The following is a 20,250-nucleotide window of genomic DNA, read 5'->3' as shown; positions in this document are numbered from 1 at the left end:
TTGAACGATATCGTAATCGTTAAATTTAATCGCCTAGTGGATGGGCAGCTTTAGTTAACCAATCAAGGTAGCAAAAGAATGCCTGTACCTAAACAACTATAAAAGATAAACTTTCTTAAGTTCAACAGTATTATTAACATAAAATTTAGAGATGACAGACAGGCTACAGGGATCAATCTACATATCAACCTGGTATCCTCGAGGATCAATACATGGATCCATGTGAAACTAGTCACTCTCAGTCAGGCATACCCAAATAAAGAGCAGATCGAGGAGAAGGTCACTGGCTAGTCCAAAAGAAGGCCTCCCCACGGTCACAGAACAAAATTTGCAACTTGTCTAGTTACCCACTTCTCAAAATGGAAAATAAAAGTTTTGCAGAGAGTTTTATCATCATTTGTGAGCCAAAAATGGGACAGCCAAACTAGGAGTTCTTCAATGATGTGATAATTCTCCAAAAATACAGTATACATGAAAAACATCAAATTGTGGACTGCAGTGTCAAGAGGTGCAGCACACCACATAGAATTCGATAAAAGCTCGATTGGAATAAGTTTCAAAAAAGTATTCCGATACTAAAGGTTAATTGATTATATTCAAATCATATAATCCTAGGTACAATGTTCTAGTGTGGATAGGCTAAGCTAGGATTTTCTACCGTATGATTGTTGGGGATGCAGTTCATAGACCGTCAGACTAAATGCCGCTGGCCTACATCCCGACACAAGAAGCCCGATGGGGGACTTCATATAGGCGTCAAAATATTGGCGCCTATCTGAATCCAGACGCCGGAACGCTGAAAGGCAAGTCTGGGGCATCCTTACCGTTAGCCGTGGGGGGAGAGGGGAGGAGGTGGTTGCCTAGGGCACCCACGGGGGAAGGTTAGGGTTAGGCACCCCCCAGCAGAGTTAGTTTTAGGGTGCGGGGGGAGTTAGAATTAGGCACCATCCCGGGAGTTGTATGATTAGGGTACTTACCAGCCAACGTCGGGATCTCATGCTGTCAGGCTTCTCGTGTCGGGATTTGAACTGGCGGTTTTCCAATTGTTGCAATCTATGACCAACTTGAATATGAGTGTTCATTCTAGCACACTGCATCTGTCACAACCAGTGCAGTTCCGCTTTGCTGTCTGGGGTGTCGCTCTCTGCTCTGGTGTTTCTAGCACACTATGGTCTGTATCTCAGTAGTTTGTTGCATCAGCTGAGTGTGCTAGAAGCACCAGAGGAGAGAGAAACTGCACGGGTTGTGACAGGTGCAGGGTGCTAGAATGAACACTATATGAGCGTGATGTCCTAATAAGTTATTATGTCACTAGTCATCTTAACTTCAAAAAAAGAATCGTCAGCCCTGGACAAGACTTATTAGATGACCAGTTTAATTAGGCGAAGACTATATAATAACACATTCATTGGTGAACCTTACATAGAGAGAAATTGTCATAGGAATACAAATTCTGCTATCATAACTGTTAAAGATTGTAACAAATTGATGCTAAACAATCTACGATTTGATCACACTCAATCTGCATTGCAAGTGATATTTCAAGTTGATCATAGATTGCAACAACATGACGCAAAAGCCATTGTAGGCTCATTACAAGAAAATGTTGTTGCATTGTATCTGGTATGAAATAATCGTGCCCTTATAGTGTTAAAGATAGCTATGGTAGTTTAATATTTATAAATTCATAATTTATTTGGTTTTATTTTGTAAATGATCAAACAATTTCATGCAATGAGCCTTTACCTAGGATTTCACCGAGCGAGATCAAGAATGGACATCTAATATTGATTGTGTATAGCAGGCCATTATTAAATTAATATTTGATAACTAAAGATTGTGATTTAATTTAAGTGTATAGTTCGTGTCTTACACCATGTTGTTAACAATTGCACTACCTTATTTCTGTCTTTTATATTTCACTGTTGATTGCATGTTAATGAGGAGGAACTATAATAGAGCCAATTATGTTAATACATACTTAAGAGTCATTCCATGCCAAATCATCATGAAAAAAGTAACTTTTCTACCTGACGGTCTCACATTTTCATGAAATTTGGTAGGATGATAAACGGCATAAAGTAACTTTCATATGTAAAATTTTAACCCTCAGTGAAATACGGTGTTCATGCAACAGGATTGCAAACATGACAAAAAATGTCAAATTTATGCTTGCAAGGTCAACTTAAACGAATCATAACTTTGCTTCTAATTGTGGTAGAACTTTCATGTTGGTCTTGTTGTGAAGCTAAGAGACCATAGTTTTCATAAAAAATTGTTTTATATTTATATATTGACTTTTACATTTAAAGGTCACATGATGTGACATTTGAACTTGAATATCTAAAAAAGTGTATGTTTAATTTTTTTGTACATAAAGTATGTTCTACACTTAAATACAATCTCTCTTTGGTATAAGTTTGATTTTGGGATGCCTTTGGGAACATGAGAAAAAAAAAATATTAAGTCCGGCAGTTGAACCCTTCTTGCACTAACCATGCATACATGGCAACTGGCAATTCAGACTTGTCTTGTAATGTCTCTCTCTGTGTTCTAGGGATGGCCATCGGTGGGTTTCCATCGATGGCACCATTGTTGATAACAATCGAAGTTACAATAACAATCTGTGGTGAACCATTTGCACCACTCAGTTTGGCTGCAGTTTCTGCATTCAGTACTAGTGATACAAGACATGCTTTCCCCCCCGGGAGGGGGCAGCCAGGTCAGCATAGCTGGGGGAAAGGGGGGGGGGGGGGGGGGAGAGTGACGCGAAATAGGGGGCGTGGCTTGGAATATTACCTGGCATTAAAAGCAGAGCATTATCTTGGCCCCGCCACCGCTACACAATGCTGAGATTACTTTATGCCGTTTATCATCCTACCAAATTTCATGAAAATCTGAGATGGTCGGTTTGGAAGCTGTGATGATTTGGCATGGAATGACCCCTAATCTAATTAAGCAGGGCTCAACAAATTTTTTAAAAATCTAGGGGCCATCTTAAAAATTCAGGAGCCAGACCAAAATATATAAAGGCTAGTATACATGCCCTTTTAGTGCCCCTCAACCTCCCCACATGAAATTCAAATGACCTCACATGCCTCTTTAATGGTCATCAGATTCTGCAACATGCCCATACCAGCCCCCATAATAGTGCCCCCAAAAGTAATGCTTCCTGTATTAATGCACCCAGTAGTAGTGCCCCTGTAAAATTTCCCCCATTAGTAATGTCCCCTGCAAAAGTGCCCCCAGTAGTAAGGCCCCTGTAATAGATCACCCAGTAGTAAGGCCCCTTTAAAATTGCCCCTTGTAAAGTGCCCCCGGTAGTAAGCCCCCTGTAAAAGTGCCCCCGGTAGTAAGCCCCATGTAAAAGTGCCCCCAGTAGTAAGCCCCCTGTAAAAGTGCCCCCAGTAGTAAGCCCCCTGTAAAAGTGCCCCCAGTAGTAAGCCCCCTGTAAAAGTGCCCCCAGTAGTAAGCCCCCTGTAAAAGTGCCCCCAGTAGTAAGCCCCTTGCAAAAGTTCCCCCAGTAGTAAGCCCCCTGTAATAAACCCCCAGCAATAGTGCCCCCAGTAGCAAGCCCCCTGTAATAGTGCCCCCAGTAGTAAGCCCCCTGTAATAGAGCCACGCGAACACACAAAAAAACCACAAAAAAAAAAACAGAGTACTTACCTTAAGCCCCGATCCTGCGTCCGCTGCTCTTCGGAACTATGGTAAAGACGCCATGACGTCTCTTCCATAGTGTTCGAGGGGGGGAGGCAGACGCCGGAGCTCAAGAGTAAAATCTTAGTCGCCATGGCGACTGGGATTTGTCGAGCCCTGCAATACAGGATTTTAATATATCCAGTAACATCTATTAACCCTGAGTGCCCGAGAATAATATTTTGGAACCTATCCAGCTGACTCTTTGGGGTTTTCATTTGTGCAAGATTTCCTGCCTTTGATGGGATTGAATCTGATCAACTGTGTGGAATGTAGAGGTTAAAAATACCAAATTGGAAACAATGAAGAGCTGGATAAATCATTTAATTTCCCTACAATATTAGCAATAACTTATCATAACATTATCAGTTATAATGTGTCCATAAAACACTAAAACAGAATGCTAGACCAAGAAGTTCAAGAAAACTCAAATGCAGAATTTCTTTGCTAAAATGTTGTAGAATGATAGTTTCACATTTTAGAATCTTTCTAAGAAAATGGGTCTGATAAAGGCGGTTCAATTACAAAATTACAGCTTACATAAAGCTGAAATACTGCAGCAATTGACAGATACAGATGTGTTCTCAATAACCCATCTATTTTGCGCCATACAGCGCAAGATACATGGCGCGATATAGATGCTTCTTCACGGGTAGCGATACCTATATTTTACTTTAATGTTTGAGTCGCATCATAGCTGCATCCAAAGTTCCTTATAGTGTACTGGGCACTTAGGATTAAGCACTTAGCATTCTTTCCTAATGGAGTTGGTATAAAGTTGCAGATTAAGTGCAACGCTGCATGGCAGGACATATGACACAGCTCACTCGTACTGGTCCTTAGTCTTTTGCCTATTTTTCCCAAATTAGCATCCGTATCACACACCTATGCAGCAAGTAATGCCTGTGTCCAGGGCACTCGTGCATTGTACACTGTGGGCCAGAGCTTGGCACCCATAGCCGATGTAATGTTCAGATGGAGTGAACTGAAAGTAGACTATGGGCTACTCTACCCCAGATTCCTCCCATCAGCAGCCTGATGGCTGCACATGCACATTAAGTCTACCGGATCTAAACTCGGAAGCAAAATGATAGCAGTGGCCAGGACTGGGCTTACTCGCAAGCGCTATACCGGCACCCAAAGGATTATCACTGCAAGCAGTAATTTACATTATCACACTGCAACTATGGGTGATATTTTCATATCTCAACTGCATTAAAAGTGCAGGATGTGATGAATTATGCCCCTATGACCCTACACATAAGAGAACATGTGAAGACAGAAATATCTCAGAAATAAACCTTTAAGACAAGGAGGTATATAAATAAACCATTTATTCATACATTAGCTATAATACACAAGAACACTACAGTTCTGCCAGGACAACCCTATCATTTGTTAGTGGTCACGCTAGGCTGTTTTAGCAGGCGCCGTGCCCCGCCCAATTTTTAAAAGGCAAATTGCGCCCTACCTTTTTAGCGGCGCCCCACTAAAACAGCCAGGCCGCAGCCGTTTTGCCGTGGCATGAATAGATGCTGCGCACGGCATTTATTCACATTATGGGAGAGCTTGGGAGAAGCCCAGCACCTCCATAGGTGGTGTAGGGTGCACTTTAGATCCGGCGGCAGGCAGGGCACCGGACCTAGCGCAAGGGCACTCCTGCGTGCTCAAAAAGGGGGTGTGGGCAATGAAAAGGGGCGTGTCTTTATTACGCATCCACTTTTCGTCACTCTTGGGAGCGTGCCCGGCACTTACGGACATGCCGGGCAGCCCCCAAGCTCCACAGTCACGGTGAATGAATGCTGGGCGCATGTGCCAGGCCTCCATTCACCGGCGGTAACCACTGCTCTGCCGTTTTCCCCACCCACGAGACACTGTGGCCCGCGGGTGGAAGACAAAACCCGCAAGCTGTTTCAGTGGGGCGACGCGCTGGAGGGCAGGGTGCTTTCTGCCCTTCAGAAATAGGGCAGGTTGCGTCACCCCTCTGAAACAGCCTAGTGGTAACACTATGCTGGGCACACCCCCATTAGTGATGCTGCCGGCTGGGCATGCCCCAATAATGACATCTAAGGGGGCCACACCGCCCTCAACAGTGACGGCGGCGGGGCCGCACGTGCTGCCCCAAATCCTAGTGGGAACACTAATTTCTGCAATAAATTCCATTTTAAAGTCTATGGCAAAACATATTGGGGTTGAGAAAATTAGGGGCTATGGGCAACTGCACATGATTGATCGTTCAGTATAGGCACTGCAGGGGGGAGGGGAACGACGGTGCGATTACGATATCGTAATCATACTGTCGTGCTGGTATCGGCTAGTGCATACGCGGCATTAGAAGTAGATGAAAGTGAAGTAGGGAAAAGCACTAGAGGGTAGAAGGCCCTGCTCGTAAGAGCTTACATTCTAAAAAAAAAACAATTCTAATAAAAATAAGAGTTATGGTATAACATACCTTTGTTAACTCTTTCTTCGAGGTCCATGGGGTCCACAGCCATTCCGTTGGCTTTGAATCCCGGTCACCAAACAGTTAATACAAACGAGCTCTCTGCTCCCAGGATGCACCTCATATACCCCACCTCCTGCCTCAGGTAGCCAGTTCGTTACGAAGCTCAAGCAGGCAGAGACAAACAAAGGGTAAGAAAGAAAAGACCCATACTTACGAGTTCAGACTCTCAAGAGAAGAAACTACGGAAAAACCTCCCCCAGAACTACAGGTGGGCCTGGTTGGGTGTCCTGTGGACCCCATGGACCTCGAAGAAAAAAAGAGTTAACAAAGGTATTTTATACCATAACTCTTATTTTCTTCTTCGGGGTCCATGGGGTCCACAGTCATTACGTTGGGGATATCCCAAAGCACTAACCCTACGGGCGGGGACGCTCCTGACTCTCGGAAGAGAGGAGAATCCTACGCCCGAAGGAGGCATCCTGAGAGGCAAAAGTGTCAAAGGCATAAACTTTGACAAAGGTATGGATGGAAGACCATGTGGCTGCTTTACACAATTGCTCAGCAGAAGCACCCCGGAGGGGCCGCCCATGATGGACCTACCGCCCTAGTAGAATGTGCCGTCACTTAATCCGGCACACGCATACCAGCCTGTGTATAAGCCAATGAAATTGCCATGCGAATCCACCTGGCCAGTGTCTGTTTATTGGCTGGCCAGCCACGCTTATGAAAACCATAAAGCACAAAAAATGGATCGGACTTCCTCCATTTGCTCGTGCGTTTAACATAAATTCTCAACGCAAGAACCACATCCAGGGAAGCCTCACCTTGTGAGAGACATGTGTCCTGAAATGCTGGAACTACTATTTCTTCATTAATATGAAATTTAGACACCACTTTCGGAAGGTAACCCTCCCTAGTACGTAGTACTGCTCTATCTTGATGAAATATCAAGAACGGCTCCCGGAAGGAAAGCGCAGCTAAATCCGACACTCTACGTGCAGCTGCCATAGCAAGGAGGAATACAGTCTTTGCTGTTAGCCACTTGATGTCTGTTGAATTTAAAGGCTCGAACGGAGGAGCCTGTAAAACCTTCAGAACTAGAGTCAAATCCCAAGGAACAACCGGGGAAACGAAGGGAGGCTGAATCCTCAACACCCCCTGAAAAAAGGTCTTTATATCCGGTTGGAACCAGACTGAAAGAGCTGACACCTGTACCCTTAAAGAGGCCAGGCGTAGCCCTTTTTCCAGACCGCTTTGAAGAAAATCCAGCACTCTGGATATCAGGAATTTATGTGGATCATACCCTTTCAGTTCACACCACTGAAAGAAAGTATGCCAAACCCTATAATATATACGGGCTGAGGATGGTTTCCGTGCCTTCAGCATCGTCCGTATAACAGACTCGGAAAACCCCTTTTCCCTCAAGACGGAGGCCTCAAGAGCCATGCCGTCAAAGATAGCCGATGAAGATCCGGGTACCAGCAGGGACCCTGTAGCAACAGATCCGGTCTCAATGGCAGAGGCCATGGAGTGTCTATGGAGAGAGACCGTAGATCTGTGAACCAGTGCCGTCTCGGCCACGCCGGAGCTATTAATATGACGGTGCTGCCCTCTTGTTTGATCTTTCTGACCACTCTGGGCAGAAGAGCAAACGGGGGAAAAAGATATACCAGCTTGTAACGCCACTTTACTGTCAGTGCGTCTACAAACTCGGCTCTCGGATCTCTTGTCCAGGATCCGTACCTGGGAACCTTGTTGTTCCTTCTTGATGCCATCAGATCTATTCCTGGTAGACCCCACCTGTCCACAAGGTTCCGAAAAACCTGTGGATGTAGGGTTCATTCCCCTGCATTTATCTCTTGCCGACTGAGAAAATCAGCCTCCCAATTCAGGATTCCTGCAATGAACACGGTAGATATCGTGGGCAGATGAGTCTCTGCCCATACCAGGATTCTTGATACCTCTGCCAAGGCGGCCCGACTCCTCGTGCCCCCTTGTTGATTTAGGTAGGCGACCGCGGTGCGATTGTCCGACTGTATCTGCACCGACCTGCCCTTTAAGATTTCCTGAGCCTGCACTAAAGCTTTGAATATAGCTCTTAGTTCCAGGATATTTATCGGTAGCCGGCTTTCCGTCACTGACCACTTTCCTTGGAAAGTGTGTGACCACGTCATCGCCCGTCATCACACACACTGGCGTCGGTCTTGACTAATGTCCAATCTGACACCCAAAAGGGGCGACCCTGCCTGAGATGTTTTGTCTGCACCCACCAGGTCATGGACAACCGTACCTCTGGAGAGAGATGCAGCAGCTGGGACCTGATCGTGCGATGATCCTTGTTCCAGCGAGACAGAATGAATTGCTACAGTGGTCTGGAGTGGAATTGAGCGTATTCCACCATCCTGAAGGTGGCCACCATCGACCCCCAGGACCTGCATGGCTACTAGAATGGATAGTTGCCTGTTGCAAAGCAACCTGCGTATTCGTGATTGTAGAGCAAGGATCTTCTCCTCCGGCAGATATATTCTCTGCACCACGGAGTCCAATCTCGCTCCCAAATGACACATCTGTAGTACCGGACAGGGTGACGACTTTTGCCAGTTTATGATCCAGCCGTGACTGTACACACATGATAGTCAGCCTCAAATGATCCTGTAACTGCTGTGGGGACTGCGCCAGCAACAGGAGGTCGTCCAAGTAAGGCAAAATCCCGACGCCTTGGCGCCTGAGGCATGCCGTCATCACTGCCATTACCTTGGTGAATACCCGAGGGGTTGTGGACAGGGCAAACGGCAGGGCCTGGAACTGAAAATGTTCCTCCCCTACCGCAAAACAAAGAAATTTTTGATGAGCCTGTGTGATTGGGATGTGAAGGTAGGCATCTTGTATGTCTAGGGACACCATATAGTCCCCCTGTTCCATTGTCAACACAATCGATCGCAATGTTTCCATCCTGAACCCGGGGGCTCAAACAAATTTGTTGAGGTCTCTCACATTTAGAATAGGCCGGTATGACCCATTCGGTTTCAGAACCAAGAACAGATTGGAGTAAAACCCCTCTCGGAACTGGTTCTCTGGCACCGTAATCACTACTTTTGATGCTAGTAAGGCAAGAATAGCCTTTTGAAGGGCCAAAGCTCTTTCTGAACCCACCTGCGGGTTTACACAAAAGAACCTTTGAGGAGTAGTCCTCCAAAACGTCAGGGCGTACCCTCGGGAAACAACTCCCCGAACCCAGGCATTCTCCGTCGTGAGATGCCAGGGCTCTGAGAACCAAAGCAGTCGGCCCCCCACCCTTGGGTCCCCCAGGGGGAGGCCCGTCCCATCAGGCCACTGGTTTATCCTGGACCCTAGATCCTGGACGTTTGTTCTGCCAGGGCTTCCTGGATCCTGCCTTTCTTAGTGGAAATCTCGCTGAGGGCTGACCTTTGGCCTTGCCCTGCGGCCGAAACCCCAGAAAGGACAACCTCCTCAATTTAGACGAGGTTGCTGATGGTAAACCTGCCGTCTTTGAGGCTGCCATGGAGGATACAATTTTGTCCAGTTCACCTCCTGTGAATGGAAGGAATTCTAGGGCCTTTTTGGACCCGGCATCTGCCCTCCAATCTTTCAACCAGAGGATCCTACGTGCCACCACGGACTCAGCTGAAACTTTAGAGGAAAGGATACCTGCATCCAAGGCGGCATCACCCAAATAAGAGGCCCCTTCTCTAATAAAGGAGATCATATCCAGTTGCTCCTTAGAGGCATCTGGTAAAGACTCCGTTAGAGTTTTGGCCCACTCCTCAATAGCTCTTGCTACCCAGGCAGTGGCCATAGCTGGGCGGGTGGCCGTTCCTGCCAGCGAAAAAATTCATTTGAGACAAGACTCCAGTCTCCTATCCGTGGTTGCCTTCAGTGAAACTGCTGGGATTAGCAAAGTGGTACGTTTAATCAGCTGTGCCACATGCGCATCAACTGATGGTGCATTCTCCCACTTGGCACAGTCCTCTGCTGGAAAAGGATATAGAAGCACCATTCTTTTATAAGAATGGCTTATCTTATCCGGACGGACCCAGGCTTCCTCCATAAGTTCTGATAAATGTTCAAACTTTGGGAATTCTGCCTTAACCACTTTTTGGCGCTTGAACAGGGGGGCTTTCCTAAGCGGAAGATCCCCTTGCCATGATATTTAACACCAATTTTACAGCCCTTATCAGAAAAGGGACATCGGCTACTGGGAAATGATCATCACCCTCCTCGGAGCTAGACTCCTGCGAAAAGTCCTGTGTCTGTTCCTCGGAGGAGGAGGCACTTGAGTACTCACCCATGTAAGGCGGTACATGGCGCCTAGATTTAGGCTGCTTTGGCTTGACAGCCTGAGGCTGAAAAACCCCCGAGGATGATGCCATAACCTTACCAGCACCAGGGTCCATCCAAGGCGGCCACATCATGGGCATAGGATGCATCTGCTGAGGCAAACCCCAAACCGGTGGTACCGGGGCAGCCAGCCACTCAGCCACCTGAGCCATAACTTGAGAAAATGATGCCCAAGGAGGCTCAGGGCCTGAAACAGGCAAACTTAATTGGTGTGGTGGCTGTCTGAAACAGTTCCCACAAAGCCCATTTTGTAGAAAGTCCTGTGGGGACAAACCTGCCTTGCAGGCTATCAGCAACGGGGCTCCCGCCACCTGACCCTCAGACTCCTTAGACATAACACTAAGCCACTGGTTCTGAGTGTATATGTGCTGCTTTCACACACCTGTAGCAAGGGAAGGGGAGAGACAGTGACAGGAATTACAGTTCTTTTACAGAAGAAACAGTATCCATAAACAACAATCACATGTCATGCATAAACACTTCTATGAGTCATATGCATATAAGCTCTCACTACCATAATCAGCGCTAGGCTTAGGTAGGATAGAGCCCTGTAAAAACCTAGACCAGCAGTAGGCAAGGCATATAGGGAGACTGCCCAGCGTCCTGTTAGGAGCAGCGTTCAGAGAGCAACTGACATACACTCTGGCTGCCCTATATGGAGGCTGGGAGGAACAATCCACAATCAACTGTGCCAGAGGACTGAACTAGCGTGTGGATTGGGGGAGGGGCCGCCGGGGAAGCGTACCTCCCCTATGCTGCTTGGACCTGCCCGGTAAACTGACCTGGCCGCCGCCACAAGCCCCGGCTGGTCAGGAACATCAAATCCCAGCGGTCTAGGCTAGGAGAACAAGCCGTATGCCTCCTGACTGCAGCGCGTCTCCGGCCAGTCTCACCGCCGGAGGCCGGACCGCCACGTGGTCCCAGCGTCAGCGGCCGCCGCGACCCCCTGCTTACCTGCCATCCCCTTGATCCGGTTGCGGTCCAGGGCCAGAAAGCCCCTGCCGAATCCCCTGCCGAGGATAGTGGTGCGGCGCCGGAGGAGGTAGTTGCAGCGCGTGGCCAGTGCGCCTCCAATCAGGCACGAGGCTGCTTCCAGAACAGCTCAGACCACCCGCTGAGATAGAGCGTAAAACTCTCTTTTTTTTTTGTACTCGTCTGCAGGACTGCTCCAGCAGTCCCACTGCCTATGTGGTGAACACACCAAACAGGAAGAACTGGCTACCTGAGGCAGGAAGTGGGGTATATGAGGAGGAAACCCAGTGCATCCTGGGAGCAGAGAGCTCGTTTGTATTAAATGTTTGGTGACCGGGATTCATACCCAACGTAATGGCTGTGGACACCATGGACCCCGAAGAAGAAATTAGCATTATTGCTTACAATAGAAAATTAAGGTCATCTAGTGACAATGGGTGTCTAGAGGATTTACACCAACATTCCACAATATGATGAAATACAGGTAGTTCAATACCTATTGGTTGATAACAGTCTTTATAAAAGGGATCTGTCGAATATTTATTTGAACTTCTTTTAATCACTGTGGAATTCAACCATTTTGCTTTTGAGGTGACATTTTATATACAGTGAATGGAACTGCAATGGGTTTGCAAATAGGATCTGCATATGCAAACATATTAGTTTTTACAGATTAACCCTTTCTTCATATCATATCAGAGGTTCCTACACTCAGCCATTACAGTCCTGGTTTTAAGGAATATCCATGCTGTAGTCCAGATGGTTAAATGTGGTCAACATCCAGACCGCCGGAATCCTGAAGGTAAGTAGCGGGGTTGGGGGGGAAGGTTAGCATTAGGGTTAGGCACTAGGGGGAGGGTTAAAACACTGAACGACAGGTGTCGGTAGTCTAACCCTGTTGGGATTCTGACCATCGGCATCCTGTACCCATCCCAGTTAAACCAAAATGACTGAGGTACTAATTAAGTCACATGTGCTCAAGCATGGATACTTCAAAATGTGGACTGTAATGGCGGAGTCTGACATATAATAAGCATACAGCATTTGTTTTTATTGTGGCTACAACAACAACATTTTTTTGGGGTTGGGACGAAGAGATCAAAGTCTTGATAGACCATTTAGTTTATATCAAGTGACATGCACCTCGATGTTTGCAATATATATTCTTGGTGCCCTTGTGTCCTACCATATATTGGCAAAACGGAAAAAAAATAAAAAAGAGGATAGCTGGGCTGTTTTCATCAATTCGATGAAAACTTCATGAAGGTTTCAGTTATCAACTGGTGGCAAATCACTTTGCACTAATAAACTATCCATTGCCTACTCTATGTTACATGTTGACTGGCCAACTTCAAGCACCGCCATAGGAGAAGACAGAGAAAGATGCTATTACAGTGTCTGAGTGTCAGTTAAGAAACAATTTTATTTATAAACCTAATCACAGAAAAAGTGCTGACACCATGCAATAATTTTTTTTCCTTATGATTATGAAGTTTCTTTGTAATTTTTTTCCAATATAAATTATATTTGATTAATTACAATTTGTTTTATTAATATTTTATTTTAGGGCATGGTGGTTTATTGTAATACATTAAACACAATTTCATGGGTAAAGATACACCAGAAATGTCACAGATGTTTGCATAATGTCATTTGGTCCACTTCATTTAGGACCATTACAGCTCTAAACAAAGACAATGGGGGCAATTCAATTGTTTTATGGGCACATTTGTGCTCCCCACCTCAGGAGGCTGCAAGCAGAAATTTGAGCGGCCGTGGCACTCGGCCACAATCGGAGCAAAAATATAATAGCTCTGTCGGGCGCCCATTACTAAAGCCAGCTACACACGGTCAGATTTTTTTGATCTGGACGAGAGAGAGGGCAATTTTTCAGCAAAATCTGTGCTACACATTATGCAATTTTTTTATTAGAAGCTACCGATTTTCCATCACACTAATTTTGCATATGTACGCCCACAAGGAGGATGACAGTTATAGGAAAACACAGGAAATATCAGCAGATAATCGAAAATGCGCACACACTGCTCGATATCGGGAAACTGAGGCCGAGATTTTCGTTCTTGGCTGATCGAACAGATAATTGAAATAATAAATTTGTGGACTTTTTTTAACCATTTTATTGGCGAAACGCTAAAACGATTGTTCATACACACTATACAATAAATCAGGCCAATCACCCGATTATTGTCAAATCGGCCCAATAATTGTATAGTGAGCAGCTAGCTTAACCGGCTCCCAAACAAAAAATTAATCCCTTCCCCCCATGATATACAACATTTCTACTCAGCCAAGAATAATGTGTTTTAATCAGAATATTAGATTTTACTTTGAATAGGCATCACTAAATCAATCTGGATACCATTTGTTCTGGCCTCACACCTCAGGTTACTTGAGTAATTTAATTATTGCAATGGTACAAAGCAAATTTCAAAATGCAATTCACAAAGCTTTTTAACGCCTGCAAGGTGAAGCAGGGAGCCATTTAACTTAAGAGAAAACATGATTTACAAATATAAATTACCAACGGGTAAGATAAAGATCTATGCTGGTCAGCCACTGTGCACTTCATTCAAAGATTTGAAATCAACTGGGTTCCTTCTGCATATAACTACTGTAAATAGAATATATCCAGCATAAATATATTACTCATTTGCTCCAATAATCGGGTTTCAGATTTCCAGGTAAAATAAGAGAGCCTTAGTTATAAGAAACCACTTTCAGTGGAAGTATTTAAAAGTAGGATTTCATGCATGATAGAAAGAATTTACAGATGTAGAATTGTATATACAATTTTGTTTATTTATATGATGCCACTATATAGTACTGTGCTGTACAGAGAATACAACGGTCATTAACATCAGTCCCCGACCAGATTGAGCTTGCAGTCCAAATCCCATCTCAAATAACATACCAGTATGTGTCTGGAGTATGGACCTGATTCAGTAAGGAACGCTATTGCGATAGTAATTACACACGCTGTCTCACTGCGAAGATATGCTAATTATTGCAATCACAATGCTATACACAGCCTAACATAAGGACGCCCCTTTACCGTGCACACATCGTTATATTTAGCAAGACTGTAAACATCGGTAACAGAGTACCATCGCAGCCTCACGCACACCTGCACAAGGTCTGACCTTACTCAGAAATTGCTAACCTGGTCGCACACAGTGAAAGCCCAAGCTGCGTATGGCATCGCAATGTTTAATTTATGCACGCCCAAGCAACGGCGTTTCAAACGCACAGGCACGCCTGCGTTTCACCGACCATCTCCCCAGGTACTTCCTTTCACTCTGCGATTGGTCTTTGTAGTCACTGCGATCGCAGTGGAGTCTTCACGCACTGCGATGTATGCGCAGAACATAACAATCGGTTGATTGCGTGCATAATCGCAGTTGTGATCAGTCGTGAATCAGGCCCTAATGGAGAAAACCAGAACACCTGTAGGAAACACATAAAAACAAGGGGAGAACATACAAACCATTTAAATAGGGCCATGATTGAGAATTGCACTCATGACTACAGCACAGGTTGAGTATGATATGCCAGTGCATGAGATGCCGGCGGTTCAAATACCGACGCCAGAATCTCGACAGGGTCCGGTAAGTAGCCTAACCCTCCCCCTCTCCCCACTAACCCTCCTTTGGTGTTGCCTAACCTTCCCCCAGTGGTGCCTGTGCCTAACCTCCCTCCAATGGTTCCTCTGAAACAGGCCCAGTATCTCAGAACTACAAAAGGAGGTCAACGACGGTTTGCTCAAAGAATATTATAAAGTATATTATATTAAAAAGTCTATTCAGTTGTGTGTGTCAGTTTCCAGGTTGAATGATATTGCAGTACATTTGCCTAAGGCTGGGTACACATTAGACGATATGTTAGCCGATTTTGCGGATTGAAAAGAATTATCAACTAATTTGTACGCCCTATTGCGCGCTCCCATGTGGTGACATCGCGGTCGTTCCATCTGACGTGCTGCACATCAGATGGAACGACCCGATGACGCCATGCATGCGAGTGGAGCGGGGGAACGATATATCGGGCAGCCGTACACCACAGCGTGCAGTGTGGAGGGCTGACCGCTACATTGTTAGGTTGGGCAGCAGGTCTGCTATGATACACATCATTCTAATGTGTACCCACCCTAAGGCAATGCAACATGATTTTAGTTATTAGCAGTACTGTAAACGCTGAATAAGCCTAAACAAAAACTTGTCGTTTACAATAAGTAAGGTTTTCTCATTCAGGGGGAGATGTATCAAACCTTGGAGATAAAATGCCAACCAATAAGTTACTAACTGTCATTTCAAAGATGACAGATGCTTATTTGTTGGTACTCTCTCTAAGGTTCAATAAATCTCCCCCTTTATCTCTCAAAGGGGCAATTCAATATAGCGCGATGCTGAATAGCCCTGGGAAGGAGTTCCTGGAGCTATTCAAGTCAGCGCGCTGTTAAGTCTGACTAGAGGGTTTCTGCTCGCACCCTCCTGAGGTGCAAGCAGAAATCCGACTTAAGTGCCGGCCGCAATGGTGTTTTCTGGCTTAGCACTGCGCCAACAACCTTGTGGCCGGCACCTTAGTCGGAGAATGCCAGTTACCGCGACTAAGCACCCAGGTTAAGGCGCAGTAACCGGCATTCTCTGACTTAACTGGTTGTAGTTGGACTTAGCAGCGTGCTGAATGAACAGCTTTGGGAACTCCTTCCCGCGGCTATTTAGCATTACGTAGAGTTAAATCTCCCCAACGATTTGCTAATATTCTTCCCCTTAGATATATAACTTTTAAAAAAAAATAACCATGCAGCATGGTAGGCACTATTACAGGTCTTGCTGGTACATTTTTGAGGTTATTCTTTTACACAATACTTATCAATAAGCAAAGAAGTTTCTCATCCATAAATAAAATTATGAATGTTACCAAAGTTTCTTCATGCAAACCAGTACAGCAGTATAATACCAAGAACCAAAACTCACAGCAGCATACTAACAGGATCTAGCAGGAATAAAGTTATATGAATAAAAGGTCTACAATGATAATCATAGGAGGAAGAGGTGACAAAGCAGGAGACAGATTTTGCCTAAACCTTAAGGCCAACATCAAGTTTTAAAATTAAATGGAATAAAAAGATAAAACATTACCATATAAATTACATGCACTGTTACTTTAGCCATACAGTAAAATGAAACATATTTTACCAGTGTTATTGAAGTGTTCCACCATAAATGATGAGGCAGCAGATTTACTCTCAATCATGCCATGCGCAATATATTTTAGAATCCAAGTTAAGTATTATCCACTGTACATAGGAAACCCATGTAATTAACACATGGGACAGTGACATGTATGGACAATTTTCAATCCCAGGTGCATACAATATGTGCAGTGTACAGGGACTGGGTGCAGTGAGGTAAAGGGACTGGGTGCAGTGAGGTAAAGGGACTGGGTGCAGTGAGGTAAAGGGACTGGGTGCAATGAGGTAAAGGGACCGGGTGCAGTGAGGTAAAGGGACCGGGTGCAGTGAGGTAAAGGGACCGGGTGCAGTGAGGTACAGGGACCGGGTGCAGTGGGGTGCAGTGTACAGGGACCGGGTGCAGTGGGGTACAGGGACCGGGTGCAGTGGGGTGCAGGGACCGGGTGCAGTGGGGTGCAGGGACCGGGTGCAGTGGGGTGCAGGGACCGGGTGCAGTGGGGTGCAGGGACCGGGTGCAGTCGGGTGCAGGGACCGGGTGCAGTCGGGTACAGGGACTGGATGCAGTCGGGTACAGGGACTGGATGCAGTCGGGTACAGGGATTACAATTGATGCAGTGAAAGGTTCAGGTCTCACCGTTACGGGCTGCTCCTGCAAACTGCCCACAGAGAAGCAGTTATCACCCGGGTTGACGGCTCCTGTCAGCACCTGGTGCAAATTCATGGTCCAGCGGCCACATAGAGCCCGACACTAGACGGTGCCAGGATATCAGCGCGACATGAGACAGCTCCGGAGTGACACTGACACAGTTACACAATCCTCATAGCGCCCCTGACAGAGAGGGGAAGACGCGCTCAGACTCGGACGAGCGGAGTTGGGACAGTGACTCTGACAGCAGAGAGCCGGACACAGGGGCAGCCAAGGACTGAGGAGGAGGAAGTACAGCCAGCGACGCGGAGCACTGGGACCGGGCACTGGGGTAGTGAGGTAACTCCGCACTGCGCATGCGTCACTCTCAGTCAGTCAGTGCACCCCAGCTGCTGCCGTCATCAGAGCGCGAGTCGCGCGCCCCAGTATCCGCCTGTGTCTCACACACACAGATCATCTGACCCAGCGAGTGGCAGGGGGCGTGTCCCGAATTGCGGTGTCTCATTGGACGATGTGACATGGAAGAGGAGGAACTTAATGGGAACGCTACTAGTAGGGTTTCGTACAGGAAAAGCGCCCGCGCCGGTGACACAGTGATGATCTGTCACCCTGATAGAGCATATTTCCCCTTCGCATTAAGGACCTGGTTCTTATGGTGAAGGGGAATTAGGCTACCTTAGTATTATTATTATTAGACTATTTCCCCTTCGCCTTAAGGACCGTTTTGCCCCCTAGTGGTCAGGCCCTGCATATGAAGGGGAACTAGCAATATCTGCACTAACAGAGCTATTTCCCTTACGCTGAATGGACCATTATAGACCCCTATTGGTCAGGTCCTGCATATGAAGAGGACTGCACATTATGGAGCATACACACGGTCAGATTTGTCAGATGAACGATTAAACGATTTGAACGATTTTACCAAAGTTTTGAACGATTGAACGATTTTTGACTGCATTAAAATGAATGGAATCGTCCAAGTCTGACTGCAAACACATCAGATGTCAGAAATCGTTATCTGACCATCGGGAACGCACATCGTTGATCGTCCATCGTTCAGGCATGTCAGATATGAACGATTTTCCTTCAGATATGAACGACTGAACGATTTTTAAATCGTTATCGTTCATATCTGAAGGAAAAATCTGACCGTGTGTATGCACCATTAGATCCCTAGCTATGTACAAATAAGAGCCGGATTTAGACCTCATGGGGCCCTAGGCAAAATACCAGTTTGGGGCCCCCCTCCCTCAATCGATAACACTATACCTTAGCGCGTGTGCAGTGCAATCACGGTGCATACGCAGTCTACCGATAATCGCTCAGCCCAAAATTATTAATTATTCAATTTTAAATCAGATTGCACAACATAAAAACAACAAAAATTATGTTGTTTTTATGCTGTGCAATCTGATTTAAAATGGAATAGTTATTAATTATTGGCTGAGCGATTACGGAGTAATTTCAGAATAAGGACGGCACTTGCACGATATCTGCCCGATTTGGCCAAATTGGAACGACAAATCAGAAATATGCAGTGTGTTTGCCTGATTTGCGCGCTCCCGCGGTCGCATGCGATAGTGTCATTGGCTGTGCTGCACAGCTAATCACACGATATCACATACGGCACCATACATATTAATGAAGGACGCAGCAAGTGGTTGTTCATTAAATCGTGTAGTGTGTACCAGCAATCATGCGATGCCCAGGGTGAAGGCAAATCGCCCTGAACATCAGCATAATTGCTGGTTGCTCAGTTGTGTACCCACCCCAATACAGTACCCTACCTGACTGGCTGCTGTCCTTCCCAGAGATACGGGACCTTTTGAAGTTCTGCCTGTCCCTCTGGCCTCTGCATTAACGATACTGGATCAGAACCTCTATACACACCTTCCTATACCTTCTAATGTCCTGCCTATACCGTCTAAGGATGACCCTAATTTGCGTACGCAGTCATACCATAAATAAAGACTTAGACATGGAATCTGTGGTTCCAAAGCACAAGTGATATTCAGGTAAAAGTTCAGACAGTTACACGCAATTGATCAAGACACAATTTAGGCGCAAAAGGAAATTATACAGACCCCAAGTACAGTATACATACGCAGGCGCTTCCGGACCCAGAGATAGGCATCAGCAAGAGACCACTCGTCATTCAGCACGAAGACCCAGAACCAGCGTTCGTGCACTCATATTTATAGCCCCCCAGAATAAACAGGACAATAGGGAAGTCTGTTGCTGATATCATTGGTTCCCAGGGGTGAAGCATCTGTTACAGCACATTTAACAGGCTGGTTCAAACAGACTCTCCCTGCCTCTAACAGCTGGGGGTCTTCCTCTTCACGCCTCTTGCAGCATCCTAACAGTTGTTTCTAAAATATACATTTTGTTGCTTGTAGGCTCTGCGATCCATAACTCGGGAATGCATGATGCGATCTCCTCACCGATAACACCGGAATACTGTAAAAAGGATACGCATCAGTACAACTCCAAACATGACTTGTTTAGCATGTATAATACCTTAGTTATCAAATATCTTTATTTCTCAGCATTTAAACTAACTAAACCAACTTAAGTCATAAGGTGCATACACACACAACGATTTTTTGAACGATTATCGTTTAACGATATCGTTTAACGATAATCGTTTGAAAAAATCGTTCACTTTCTGAGTCAAATGAACGATTATTGATCATGCGCGTTCACATGGTTATATTCCCCCTATATGCCCACTTGGATGGCAGGGAATGATGCTGGACACTGGCTGATGACGTCAGGGTCCTCTCGGTGAAGGGGATTTAGACATTACCATGTACAAATACACCTATTTCCCCATCGCCATAAAAACCTCTTTGCCCCTAGTGGTCAGGTCTTGCATATGATGGGGAACTAGCCATATCTGCGCAAACAGAGCTATTT

At 45.7% G+C, this 20,250-nt stretch overlaps 1 protein-coding gene across 1 annotated transcript in view; it reads right to left on the bottom strand.

The window, feature by feature from the left end:
- DMXL1 (Dmx like 1) overlaps positions 1–17,687 on the bottom strand; it is a gene marked incomplete at its 3' end in the record, with an annotated part of 125,600 nt that extends 107,913 nt beyond the window's left edge. The window contains exon 1 of the mRNA XM_088477714.1: positions 17,320–17,687. Coding sequence (XP_088333840.1) covers positions 17,320–17,406 — 87 coding nt within the window. The remainder of the gene's footprint in view (positions 1–17,319) is intronic.
- Between the last annotated feature and the right edge of the window lie 2,563 nt (positions 17,688–20,250).

This window comes from Taudactylus pleione, unplaced genomic scaffold (genome assembly GCF_031769625.1).
Source record: "Taudactylus pleione unplaced genomic scaffold, aTauple2 ptg000202l, whole genome shotgun sequence".
NCBI lineage: Eukaryota > Metazoa > Chordata > Amphibia > Anura > Myobatrachidae > Taudactylus > Taudactylus pleione.
Note: the sequence above shows the minus strand (reverse complement) of the source record. Positions and strands in the feature narration are given on the sequence as shown.